This window comes from Lathyrus oleraceus, chromosome 7 (assembly GCF_024323335.1).
Source record: "Lathyrus oleraceus cultivar Zhongwan6 chromosome 7, CAAS_Psat_ZW6_1.0, whole genome shotgun sequence".
In the NCBI taxonomy this organism is placed as follows: domain Eukaryota; kingdom Viridiplantae; phylum Streptophyta; class Magnoliopsida; order Fabales; family Fabaceae; genus Lathyrus; species Lathyrus oleraceus.
The window spans coordinates 70,940,036-70,954,853 of record NC_066585.1 but is presented as its reverse complement, the minus strand read 5'-3'; the positions used below and the strand labels follow the sequence as shown (position 1 = coordinate 70,954,853).

The following is a 14,818-nucleotide window of genomic DNA, read 5'->3' as shown; positions in this document are numbered from 1 at the left end:
TAATTACATACGTAAGGGCGAGGGAATCTAGTACCCGCCCTGCCTCAACCTGGTAAATTTATTTTATTTATTTTAATAATTTCAGTAATCATTTATTTTTTTTAATACTAAGATAAAATATTTATTAAAAATATTATTCATTTTCTAAAAACTATAATTTAAATAAAAATAATCAAATATTATTATTATTATAATTATTAAAATTATCACATATTTAATATAATTATTAGTTTTTGATGCTAAAGTATAAAAACATGCATACTAAAAACAAAATTATAGCTTCAACATTATGGGTGCGGGGTAGAAAAACCTGTTCTCCCTACATCTCAAATGTGTTAATTTCATCATATTAAATTCTGTTTCCCCCTGCATCTCAAATGAACACAGGTTAATTTCAATAAACGTGTTAAGACATAACAGAGTCTTAATAACAATTCACTTCCTCACATTGTTAAAAAGTACCTATCGTTAGTTCTTCACTTAAGCGTCATTTTCTCAATTGAAAAAGATTATAAACCCTTTAGCAAACTTCCTTCTCAATTTTGCATATATGTTTCTAACTTTTAGCATTAAGTTTCAACAGTTTTGGAGAATGAACGATTATACATAAAAACTAAAATAAAAATCTATGTACCCAAAACACTAATTAGGCCAGAAAAGTTAGTTTTCGCAAAAAGCCAGGCAGAAAATATATACAATATTTAAATGGTCCCTCCCACCCTCACATCTCAAATGAGGAACTACCAAAAAAATTAAACCAAAAAATTAGGCTCCCAATGCCACCACTCAGAAGCCAAATAAATGCAGTTAGCACGGCTTTCATCAGTTTATACTACACTTTGCCACTTGAAGCCTTCCTTTCAAGTAATCGAACTTTCTCCAGCAGCTCTTGAATGGTATTTGATGCTTCCTAAAAGGAAAGACAAATTTTGTGAAGATCATGATTATTGATGTTGTACAAATTAAATCATTAGATAAGATCGTTAAGATCGTCGAACCTGAAGCTTCTTTCTCAAATTTTTTTCTTCTGCATTCCGCCTATCTCTCTCTTCGGCGAACACATCAATTAGAGTTTCTTGTTCCTTGTTCATATCATCAATCTTTTGTTCGGCATCACGGAGCTGATAAAAAGATAAATTTTAAGATATATGCGAAAACTAACTAACCAGGGAAAAAGCAAATTCAGGTTAGATGAATTCATCCAGTACAAACAAATTCAATGTCCTCATATTATGCTTCAATTTATTCTTGAGTATTATTTCTATTCAATCCAACCATAATTTGTTCATAAATATTGCAAACTACATTGTGAGATGGCATAAATAGTATACAGGTGGTGTCTAGCTACAAGTAACTTTGGGATCAATATGGTGTCTAGCTACAAGTAAAATGGAGGGTATAACAGTAAGTTCAATAATATGCACCCTAGCATTAGCTTCAGGGAGAAAATTGAGATCAGACCATTAATTATTACGGATCTACCATACAAAATGAAAGGAGACTGTAAACCGAAAGATTTACATATCACTGAAACATGCTTCTCAAGCTAAGGAGGGATTTTACTTCCCTCCAAAAATTTGAATCAAACAACCAATTCTTAAAAGGTCATGGCTCAAATAAAAAAAAAATAGAATCAAACTCACTCATACCTGAGCTTCGAGAGATTTGCGCATATCTCTCTCCTCCTGTAAAGCTTGTGATAATTCCCCTAATGATTCTTCCTCTTTCTTCTCTAATCTAGAATCCAGAAACATTAAATTGGAGAAGGATGATAAGAGTGAATAAATCATAATTAACTTAAATAAATAAATCAAAATAAGCATTTAAGTTTCTAAAATTAAAAAATACCTCTCCTTCAACTCACGATTCTCTTTTGTCAACTGTTCTAGAGAAGATAAATCAGATATTGGTGGCTCAGGAACATTAACATCTTTTCCCTGAAATTCAACAAATGATTAGGTGACATTTCCAAATAATCTTGGCCAGAGTTATCATGCATTTTTTTTAATTAGTTCCACCAAAAGTCATTGAGATATCCATGTTTGAATGTTTAGAAACTCCTCGGTTTTACTTTTGTGGTTTCAATTTTCTTGACCACTCTTTCTGAATTCATTTGTCTAGATAGATGCAGAACATTTACTTAGAAGATATATACATTACCAAGCCCACCATTAATCAAGTTGCAAAACATGGATTAGCTGAAAAAGAGAGATGACAGAAATAGAGATATATGGCAATATGCACAACCTTTGGGTTAGATCCTTGCGTAGACTGCCAGGCGTTTCCCCTTGGTGTAGAATCCTGAAAATTTACATTCTCCTTTCTCGAAGATTTTCCAACACTAGAAATCTTTCGACTATCAGTCTTTGCTTGGTTCTTTGATGAGACATTATCATTTCGATCACTGGTATCATCAGCATATGATGATTGTTCTGATGAACTTTGACTCATACTTATAGGGGAAACTGCCGAGTGACCATTTCTGTGTTCACTATATCTTTTCGATTCTGTTTGCATATGTTTCTGTTTCGAGTGTGAATGCAGTTCATCTGATGCCAATGGTGATGCCTTGCCATTTGGGGCCGAATATTTCCTTTTCAATTGAGATGATTCTGGAACAGGATCGGGAGATGTATCTACAAAACGAGTTACATTGGTTGAAAACCACACGGTCACCCATAATAACATATCGCTCACCCTGACCTAAGCAAGCGAACATGATATATATCACACTACAACGCGTACCATTAGCAGGAAAACTACTGTTTTCTTTTCTAACTCGATTTGAAGCATATCCAATTTTATGGCTGTTACTTCCCCTGGATAAAGTACAAAATAACAGATTAGAAAAACAACAATCCATAGATCATGCAGGTGATTATCATTTATCTTGAATAACTAACCCAACGACAAATCAAGACCCACCAATAAGTTTTCTGCATTTGTATCAGCCGTTGCTCCAGTCTTGACAAGACTAATGTACGTTCAAAGCCTTGCTTGTCATGAGCAGGTTCAACAAAGTTGGCTTCCAATACACCTGCAAGTACAAATGACCAATACAGTAAATATGCATAATCGATATGATAATAGGGTCTCAAAAGAACAGAGGAAATGTGCCACCTATGACCCCACGGCCACCACTGCCTGCTGGATTCCAGATCCTCCAGAATGGCTGAAAATCATGAAAAACACAAGTAAGAATAAATTCTAATAACAAAGGCACCTTCACGAAACAAACAAAAAAACACCAACTCCCCCAAGTTCAAGAACCCATCAAAAGAGGATGCACACAATGATTGTTTAATCATAAAACAACTTTTGCACTTAACTCCCTCAACAAAACAATAATTCTTCTAGTAGCTCAAAAGAAGCCTTGATTGTTTGAACAAAAAAGGATAACTTAAGTCCTTTGCTTTACATGCAAGTTCCAACCAAAAAAGTATCTGTTAATTTAATTTTCAAGATATTCTGCATCGGTCATCACAGGGTTGGTTAAAACAGACACAAAAACCACCTTTGGAACAGATCCAAACAGACACAGAAGATTAATGAACTTTTTTATGAAGATTAGCAAAGCTTAACAACACAGAAGACAGACTGCAAAATGAAGATGCTAAGAAAATCATACGAATTAATATTTTTATATTCTATCAAGTGTTTCTTATCCCGCAAGAACAATAATAAAACTAGGTAAGTATATAAAATTTGTGTTCAAATGTCAGATGGCATAGTATGATAGTAGTTTAGATCAAAGACACACAGATTAATATCTGAAAAAGTTTTTTTTTAATCATCAGGAATGCACTTGAACCGCATTAACTTTAAAAGGGAGGGAGGAAGGGATAAAACCTAATAGGGGAAGATAATAATGTTCATAATCCTTTGTTAATCATAATAAACTCTACCTTGATGAGCCGATTCTTGTGATAGACATTAAACCCTGAAACATCAATATGGTGTTTTGCATCCTTGACAAACCCGATCGTAACAATAGCAACCATCTGTCACAAAATATCGATGAAATCATACTGCTATACAGTTAGGAAAATCAAACGTCAAATTTAATTTAATAGACAGTACATTTGAATCCTTTAGAACCCCATCAGCAACTCCTGATTGAGGCCTGTATGTGACCTCCTGAGAATACATCATATCATTGACTATATTGTGATGCAAAACATCTTTCCCACGAAGAATAATTCGAAAGCCTTGAGGAAACCTCAGATATAAAATTGAAGCATAACTCTGCATTGACAATAATAATAATGAGATACATTATAACACACATACACACACACATAGAGACACACAAGTCAAATACACACCTATATAAATATGAAATTGGACTAAAAAATATTATTTCATTGAGTTTTCTTTATAATATAGAGTACACGTCTAATTAATTCTCTATTTTCAAATTTTTAACTACAAAAGCTTTAAGTTAATATAGATATTATGTATGCCATTACTAGGGAATTCAGCTTAATGCATTGTTTTTCTTAAACAATTAGCATTTTAGTTGCTTGCATAATACTTACCCTCAGTGAATGTCGATAAGTTAAAAAGTGTGTAGAGTTCGGAAAATCTTTAGCCATCTTGATGTTTTTCTCATCTCGATTTACACCTTTTATTTGAATATCCTGAAATAAAAAAATAAAATAAAAAATGTATATGAAATTTGTTTTATAAAAATGTACTTTGGGGGAACAAGAAACGTGTGTCTCAGTTATTGGACATACATGTGGATCGTCTTCAAAATCGAGTTCCAGCTGACCTTGGTCATCCTCCCAGAGATTGTATATAATTACCCGTGTACCTTGATCTTTCAACAGGTTGAACTAAAAATTGGATAAGAGTTAGAACAACAGTTAATTGACAGACAAACATATAACTTAATGACATAGTAACATTGGGCAATAAGTACTGATAGAAGGAAAAGATTGATCCCCCACTCCTCTCCTCTAAATAGGATGTGATTACCTGACGAAGAAGGTCAGCCTCATCAGAAAATGGTGACCACTGAACTACTGTCTCAACATTATTCTTCCAATCATCCAGAGAAGTTCGTAACATCCTTTTCCATCCCTGTCCATCCCTTTCGTAGTCCAGCTTTGATTTTCAGCATAACCCACAGTTAGATGCATAATAGAGGATATAACTTCAAATAATCAAATTTAATAAGAAAACACCGTGTCTATTAATGTCTAGCACATAATTAATGTCCCAAGTATTTTTATGAAAAGACATTAACCTTAAAACCCGTCTCAATGAGATCAAATTATTTCAGGTTTATGTAAAAGTTTATAAAAGTTACTAAATGTTATAAAATTTTAATCCAAAAGTAAGTTTTGTAAAACATGTATTCAATAAAAACTTGTTGAGCAATGTAACACAACCTAAGTGTTAAACCTGTGTAAGACAACAAATTACCATGGGCACTACGATGTCTTCCTTCCCTGTATTCCTCAAAAATGTATAAGACAGCAAGCCTATGCTCTGTGTAGACCTAATAAAAATGTACAGGTTACCTAATTAGATAAAGAAGCATGCCATGAAAAACAGAGATTATAAATTATGAATATAATAGTAGTAGAGAGTAGACACAGAAGCCAGACAAATCCACCCAGAGGCATAAATTGGGGGCATTCTGCTTCTGTGGGGCTTATTTGGATTTGTCTTATTTCTTCAACTAATGCAAAACAAATGTTAAAAACAAAAAAAAATACTATATTCATTGTAACTATCCAACTTTCTAACTCAGTAACAAAGCAAAACACTTCAAACATAAGTTTCCTTAATTACTAGTAGAAGAAAAACATAACAAATTCTAAACAACTAATGTATGCAGAACACATCTCAAACTTGTGAACAAAATTGAATGACGCAATAAAAAAAAGCAAACAAACCTCTTCCCATCTTTTCCTATACAACGGGAGAACACAATTACATCAGCCCCAAGCCTCATGGTACTTGTTTTAAAGCCATTTCCATCTATCACGTGAAATCATGAATAAGAAAAATCAGTATGCCCTCTTAGATGAAATACTCAAGAATATCTTCTAGACAATATTAATGATTTACATTGTCCAATTGTATTTGCCATCTTGCTTTTCATGGAATATCCCAGCGACATGCATTGACGTATTTTATCAGGATCCATCCCACCACCGTTATCTGAAATAAGAATAAACATTCAGACCTTGGAAATTTTTTAGTGCAGAAACAAGGAAACAAAGGGAGCAGAAAACAATTTTGTAAGGACTATTTGTACAAGGCATTCATAAATGTAATTTAAAAAACTTTTTCACATTTTCTAATCATGTCAAATTGTAAATGGTGATTCTAAAGGTAAAAAGTTGTAGTGGTTATTTGATGGAGAGATAGATATTATGTTGCAGCTTTATATTCTGTGCAGGTTATAAAATACATGTAATGGCATCTGTACTTTATAATTGTTGATATGTATATATAGAAAGAGAATACCCTCTATAATATTCCTTAGTGTATTCTAGAATAGAATAGGATAAACATGTAATTGATAGTATGAGCTGTACTTTTTCCTATATAATACATCTTTGGTAGTGCTATTCAAACACACCGTTTAACCTAAATGTCTTTTAGTCTCTCCTAATTCAATATGGTATCTAGAGCCTACTAAGACGCAATCTTCGCCGTGCTTTACCCGGTTGACCCACTGTCTTCCGAGGCAGAGTATAGGGTCATGGCAATGGCAACATGTGAGCTTATTTGGTTAAAATTGTTTCTCAAGGAACTTCAAATTGAAGTAGCAAGACAAATGACACTTATTTGTGATAATCAAGTTGCATTGCACATTGCTTCAAATTCAATCTTCCATGAGAGGACCAAACATATTGAGATAGACTGTCACTTTGTCAGAGAGAAGATCGAGTTAGGCGACATCGCCACAAGCTTTGTCAACTCTAATGATCAATTGGCAGACGTGTTTACAAAAACCCTACGAAACCCCACAACCAATTATATATGTAACAAGCTTGGTGCATTTGACTTCTATGCTCAAGCTTGAGGGGGAGTGTTTATATGTATATATAGAAAGAGAATATTCCTTAGGGTATTCTAGAATAGCATAGGATAACTATGTAATTAATAGTATGAGTTGTACTTTTTCCTATATAATACATCTCCCATAGTGCTATTCAAAAACACGGTTTAACCTAAATGTCTCTTAGTCTCTCCTAATTCAATAATAATAAAATATGACAATTTCAGAATCTATTTACTTCTCTAACCTTTCTATCCACACATCGATTTTTATCATGGTATCCTATCTAAAGCTTATTTTTTTTGTTTTAAGACATAAACTTATGGGACGAGATTAGGGCTGCAAATGAACCAAACCAACTCGAAAATAGTTCGAGACTCGATTCGATAATTAATTCGTTGGACTTGGTTCATGAACCAAATGAGTCGAACTTGAGCTCAAAACTAAGTTCGTAAAATAAATGAGCTGAACTTGAACTATGTATAGTTCGACTCGTTAGGTTCATGAGTCGACTCAGTTATATATATATATATATATTATATATATATATATTATATTATATATAATATATATATATATTATATATAATATATATATATATATATATATATATATATATTATATAATATATATATAATATATATATATATATATTATATATATATATATATATATATATATATATATAATTTTTAAATCAGATATCTCAATACTATCATTTAAAAAAATAATGTATAGATTTTGACCTTTTAACTTATCAAATTAAATATTTTAAAAAATACTTGTGACATTTTTTTATACAAAGTAAAATACTTCTAACTCAAAAAAAAAACATACTTAGACTTTTAAATTTATCTCTTGAAAGCTTTATTTTGTTTTAATATTTTCCCTTTAAAAAAAATAATTTAAAATGTCAAATATAATAAAAAAATTTAAACTTTAAAAAATGACTTTTTAGTCCGTGAAGTAAACAAACTGAACCTAACGAACTGAACCTAACGAGTTGAACCAAGTTGTTCAAGAACTTAAAACGAGTCGAGTTCGAGCTTAAAAAAAAGTTCGTGTCGAACTCAAGTCGAGTTTCGAGCTAAACCAATTCTTATCGAGTCGAGTCGAGCTGACGACGGATTCGACTCGACTCGACTCATTTTCAGCCCTAGACGAGATCTTAGTTATTTCATGTGCTTCACTCTCTAGACTCATTCTCTAGATGCTCAGTCATAAGCGTGAGGGGTTTGTCGGGAGACTTGCATCAGCATAAGATATGGCTTAAGAAGTGCAATTAAAACTTGAGCATCTATCCTTTTATAAGTTAGTTTTTTGGGGTTTGAGTTAGGCCTCAATCTAATTTCTAAGTACAGCTGTGAAACTACCACCCTTTTCCCTTTTTTCTTTATATATATTGAAATAAGTAAATGATTGATAGATTAAAATACCTTCAACTAGCAACATCTTGGAGCCATCTTTCTTACTCTCAATCATATCTACATTTACATATGTGGCACCATTACAAACCTGAATTCAAATTCAAGTAAGTAAAGGAGAAAAATAATCACAGTCAGTGCTTTATTTAAAAGACATGAATCTAGGCATACCTCATCCAATGCGTTGTCCAAAAGCTCAGCAAAAGCTGCAGAAAAACAATCAAAGTATGGTTTATAATTTATGATGAGTCTCTAAGGGCTAGGGACCAGGAATATAAGTTCACTAAATATTATGAAAATGGTTACAAGTATTCTCAGTTTACCTCCAAGAGCCCACTTATGACTTGTGGCATTAGAATGTAGAAACTTGGGATGAACCCTGACATGATCCATACCAACTGCAGATTTTATATGAAATATCAGTCTATAGTCACATTATAAAGAGCATTGGCTAACTCAAATAACCTCAGGTTTGAATTTTGCTAATGGCCATGGCCCAAAGCACAACAAAATGTTCATAACATGTCTACTTGATCCTTGATTAAAGTACCAAATCCAAGTTACACATATGTATCCATGACTGTCAAAATATAACTACCTAACTAGAATGATCTGGGATCAGACAAGTCCCAAGATGTTTCTCAAAAGAGCAGGGCTGTCACACGCAGATAGCTGCTAAGGAGCAGCCTACCCTACAAATGCTATAGAAGGATACAAGGTAAAATAATCTATATACCGCAAATATATACACATTCCAAGGTTTTTAAAATACCCAGAGTTATGGGCATTTTCATCCTTAATACCTAAAACTTAAAATTCAAAGTCAATATATAGAATCAACATGAATCCAAGGCATAATTCCATAACAACAAAAGTAGGAACCATGCACATTTCGCTTGTAAAAAAATGTGGAAAAGGTGCTTGTGGAACCTAAAATGCCTGAGAAAAGTGACAATACAACAAAGGTCCAAGAATATCAACAAAAGTGGGGGATAACAGAAAACACTAAGAATGCTAAGAGCACTAAGTTGAGATGCGAAGAGAGGGTGTGGTCGCTGGGTTTTTAATGGATGGTAGGATTCCAATCCAACAATCCCTCCAAGAATGTTGTGATGTTTATTGAAGGAATAAGAAAGACTTCTATTCATTTGAAAAAAACAATGTGGGGATGCTATATACTTTTCTATGACTACACAACTAAACGATGGTCCGAGTATTAACTTTCAACCTGTATCTTTTCAATTTTGTCTTGCATGTGCTTTCTTACCACACTTTATAAACATAGGACAAGAAACCCTCTAAGTATAAAATTCTACACATGTTTTCATTCTCAATTTCCCAACCGCTGACCTGCAGCGGATTTTAAACTCCCAAAAACAATGTAGGCTCATCACTCTATTTCCATCGTGGAAAGTGGAAACCTACTTATTACAAACAGATGACTCCTCCTTAAGCCAAAACCATACTTATGAACAAAAAAAAACATATAGAATCAATATTGTCAGTTGTGGATCCCATGAATTTTTGGTTATTCAAATTCCGCTAGGCTACAATGTAGTACCACTGCTATAGCAAATAACATGCATTCTGAAAGATAAATGCAAAATCTCTAACATGCATGCTAAGGATCGATCTGTTTGGCTGAGTCAAATATGAAACTAAACCTTATTTTCATCTTCAGCAATGTGATAAAAAAAATTCATACAAACTCAACAAAATTTCAAAAATAGTAACAAAAACCCTAAAAGTGGAAAGTGAAAAGAAAAACGCACCTGAAGAAGATTCAAAGGCACGACCAGGAGAACCTTCATAATCTCCGGCTTTCCAAAACTGCTTACATCCCTTAAGCGTATAACTAATATTCCGATTTAACCTGTTGGACGTAGAAGCCCACTCCGGCGCCGGCAAAGACAGAACAGCATTCTGCGACGGCGCAGGCGGCAACGGACTAAGAAACCCCGCCGGCAAAATCGCTACCTTATCATTAACCTTTCTTTTCTTGGACGGACTTTCCGCCGATTGAATCACACTCGCTACAACCGTTTCCAAATCCCCGACGGAATCGGAATCGGAGTCGGAATCGCTGCTACTGCTACTGAGGTCAATAACCGAGTCAGGTGGTGGAACATGCGAACCGGGTTTTCTTCTAGGCTTCCGGTCCGGTTCAGCTGGAATTGGAATTTCCAATGCTTCTTCCTTGACGGGAAGATCCATGAATGTTCTGAAGATTCAAAAGGTTATAAATGGAAATAAAATGAAAATATTTGAAAAAAAGGAAGCGTGAATTGGTGTGAGGAAGATGGAACGATTTCTCGGAGTTGAGGAAAATGTTGAAAAGATTTTGCGTGTGATTGGTGGAATAGAAGGGAAATATGACGCGGTATGGGTTTAGGTTTGTTTGATTGCATTCTTTATAGCATTTATTATATCAAAGTGTTTTTTTACTTGATTAAATTAAGTTCCTTAGAGTTAGATTAGATGATAAAGATTATAATCTGAAATTCGGTCAAACTCAAATAAGTTTTAATTAAAGAATATCCGAACTATTTTTTTCTAATCATAGGAGTAGTTTTTATTTGGATTAGATTTCATGTAAAACATAAATTAAATTTATTCAAATATCTTATTGATATTTGATGAATCAATTATCTATAATAAATATTTTAGTACTAAATGAATGATAGAATGGGATTATTAACACTAAATGGTTTATAAATAATTTAATTTTGTTTTTTTTCTTAGGGTAAACGCAGCTAGTTCGATTTAAAATTCATATATAAAGGAGGTATGATATTTTTGAGACTTGTTTTAAACTATATATACACATTTAGGGATCTAGGGTTTGTTCGATGAATAACATAAGTAAAATTAAAAGGTAAAAGAAATTAAAAACTTAGCGCTATGCGATTTGCTCGATGAACGACATAAGTGAAATTGAAAGGTAAAAAAATTAAAAACTTACCCCAATGAAGGTGGATTGGGAATTGGCGAAGAAAAACCCTTGAAATTGATGTTTGAGTTTATGTGATGCGGCGCAGATGTACCTTCAAACACCTTCAATTTATGTGTGATTTTGATGATAATATCTTTTAAGAAAGGATTATGTAAGACTTATATACGATGATGTATTGGGCTTGGGCCAAATTAAGTCCAATTCGCAAGAGTTATTATATAAGATAAGTATATTTTATTGATCTTATTATATTATGTTTTATGGGTGACTTGTTTTTTATAAACAAATCAATTTTTATATTATATAATTATAATTATTTAGGATTTGTTTGATTGAGTAAAATAAGTGAATAGTTAGTAAAATATAAAATTTTAACATGATTTTATTATAACAAATTGAAAAAGGATTTGATTCCTATAAATTGAATGCATTCATCCAATCAAATCATGTCAGATATTTTTACACCGTCAACCAATGAGACCCTAAGAAATTGAATGCATGATTCCTATAAATTGAATGCATGCATCCTCTATATATATATATATATATATATATATATATATATATATATATATATATATATATATATATATATATATATATATATATATATATATATATATATATATCAGAAAAAGGAATATGGACAGTATAAAATATTTTTACACTGTCAACCAATAAGACTCGTGTATTCCGCCACATCAAATTTTTATTTTTAAAATACTATTATGATTTGGCAATATAAAATGTTTTGATTGGATGTCAGTGTAATATTTCTTTACACTAACAGTGCACTATCTTTAACATCTCTCTATATATATTTATATATACTGGTAATTTGATATATATATATATATATATATATATATATATATATATATATATATATATATATATAGTTTTGATATTAATAAGATAAATTGATATTATATAGTAAAACTATATAATATTTAAGGGTATATTAAGAAAAATAACATTAATGAATCATTGATATTATAAAATCACTAGTATAAAATCACTCATATAACATTAATGAATCATTCATATTATAAAATCACTCGTATAAAATCACTATATTAAATTGTATTAAATTATATTAAACTATATTAAATTGGATTAAATTATATTAAACTATATTAAATTGTGATTTGAAAGCAATCATTTCATACCATTAAAATGAATAATTGATATTATAAAATCACTTATATTGTGGTATAAAATATTTTTCCGACTTATAATAAAAAACGGAGGTAGTATTAAACTATATTAAATTATATTAAATTATATTAAACTATATTAAATTGTATTAAATTATATTAAATTGTGAATTGAAACCAATCATTATAAAATGTTTTATTTCATTAATTTTTATTGTACCATTATTACAATGATTTGGAACATTTATGTGCACATATTGTATCTTTTAATTTTATTTTAATATTGTATATTTTAATTTTATACTAGTGCAACATTTATTTACCTAAATGTAATTGTGTAATAATTGCTAACATAATTTTTTCATAATTTTATGGAAAAATAATAACTTAATATATCTTCAATAAATATAAAATATTTTATTTCATTAATTTTGATTATATAGATGTTAAAGTGATTTTCTTACATTTATTATGTACATGTATTTGAATTTATTTTGCTACAATATTTATAATAGATTTTATTATAATAAATGTTACAGTATACTCCCTCTGTTCCTTTTTAAGTGTCATTTTTTACACATATCAAAGAAGCTAATTATTATTGTTACTTTTCAAACAATAATTCTTCTTTTACCTATAATACCCTTAATTATTTATTACATTCACTTTACTTTTTCTCTCTGCAATCATTATCTAAGGGTAATTTTGATAAAATTGCAATTAATACTACCTTGAACTTTGCAAGTGACAATTAAAAAGAAACAATTTTTTTTTCAAGAAAGTGACAATTATAAAGGAACGGAGGTAGTAATTGTTACCATAATTTACTCGATTTAATGTTTTCTAATTTTATATAATTGCAATAATTATAATTAAATTTATCCCATTAAAGATGATTGTATGATAATTTTCATAATTGTTATGAATATATTAAATATTAATACATTTTTGAATTTAACATATTTAAAAAACTTTAACATAATTTATATAATTATTATGAATATAATAGTTTGAGGATTATGAGTGCTCATACTTAGGTATGGCAACGGGGCGGGTCGGAAACGAGTTTTACCTCCCCAAATCCAAACCTGAATCCGCAAACAATCCTCGTTTCCCGCCCCAAATCCAAACGAGGATGGAGAATCAAAACTCAAACTCGTCCCAAATGGGTTCGGGTTTGGTTCGGTATCCCCGCACCGCTACCATTCATTTGGTGAAATCAATTTTTTTAATAAAAATATTTATTTTTTTCAAAACAAAATTACATTACAAATAATAAAATAAAATAATTTAAAAAAATTTCATACATATATTTCGAATATTTTAATTAATAAATTCAAATTAAAATACCAAAACATTGACCACATATTTAATATTCTAAATTATCAAAAATAAATAATAATGTACATAATTAAATAAATGGGGCGGGTTCGGGGTGGGTACTAGCGTCCCCATTACCCGACTCATCCCCATATTTTATAATAGAGAAAAATTCAAACATGAACTCAAACTCAATCAAAGCGGGTTTTTTCCATCAACTTCGGACGAGTTCGGATGGATACCCGCGGATACGGGTTATGTTGTCATGCCTACTCATACTTTGGATTTGGATGTGTTTGATTTAATTAAAAATAAGTTATCAAAATGCACAACTCTAGATGTCATGCGTTCTACGAATGATTTAAAAAATATTCACATAATAGAACAAAAATCAGAATTAAGGACCGGACAAAAACTAAAATTTTTATTTCTCTCTAAATCACGAAATAACTTTTTGCCCATAATATAAATTATTTAAAATACGTGAATACCCTTTTATTTTCTATAAAATATATATTCTCACATCGTTGTTACTATTAAAAGTTATTTAAAATATGGAAAAAAAACTTTTGTTTATTCTATAAAAATATATATATATATATATATATATATATATATATATATATATATATATATATATATATATATATATATGAGATCAATTTATTTCAAGAGTAAATTTTTTTTAACTTTCAATCACAGCCTTTGAATTGAATATATCTATCTAATGATAAATTAATTGAATATATATAATTTTGCCTCTAATACAAGTAAATATAAAAATATCATTTTATTTTTTATTAAATGATTCATTATATGTCTCCTCTTTTAATATTTACATTTATAAAAGGGTATTTTAGTATTTTTTATTTTATTTTATTTGTAATGTCCATTATTCATCAAACAATGTACGACGTCAAAAATTGTCTGGTACTTTAAAGGT

General features: G+C 30.6%; 1 protein-coding gene across 1 annotated transcript; it reads right to left on the bottom strand.

The window, feature by feature from the left end:
- Positions 1-519: 519 nt before the first annotated feature.
- Positions 520-11,509, bottom strand: LOC127101537 (protein MICRORCHIDIA 7). Its single transcript, XM_051038978.1, has 21 exons — positions 11,408-11,509; positions 10,218-10,666; positions 8,769-8,843; positions 8,617-8,651; positions 8,458-8,536; positions 6,082-6,174; positions 5,907-5,991; positions 5,431-5,506; positions 4,981-5,109; positions 4,740-4,838; positions 4,539-4,640; positions 4,081-4,245; positions 3,906-4,001; positions 3,121-3,172; positions 2,926-3,037; positions 2,746-2,819; positions 2,248-2,636; positions 1,849-1,937; positions 1,650-1,737; positions 999-1,121; positions 520-910 (listed from the first exon to the last, which is right to left on the bottom strand). Exons 2-21 carry the CDS (start codon positions 10,657-10,659, stop codon positions 833-835), a joined length of 2,481 nt encoding a protein of 826 aa, XP_050894935.1. The 5' UTR covers positions 10,660-10,666; positions 11,408-11,509; the 3' UTR covers positions 520-832.
- Positions 11,510-14,818: the final 3,309 nt, after the last annotated feature.

What these genes read in the sequence shown, in the direction of transcription:
- LOC127101537 (XM_051038978.1), bottom strand. Translation starts at nt 10,659, where the DNA reads ATGGATCTTCCCGTCAAGGAAGAAGCATTGGAAATTCCAATTCCAGCT. An exon ending in ATAGGAAAAGATGGGAAGAG is followed by an intron (nt 5,507 to 5,906) that starts GTTTGTTTGCTT and finishes CATTTTTATTAG; the next exon opens with GTCTACACAGAGCATAGGCT. An exon ending in AAGACATCGTAGTGCCCATG is followed by an intron (nt 5,110 to 5,430) that starts GTAATTTGTTGT and finishes TGAAAATCAAAG; the next exon opens with CTGGACTACGAAAGGGATGG.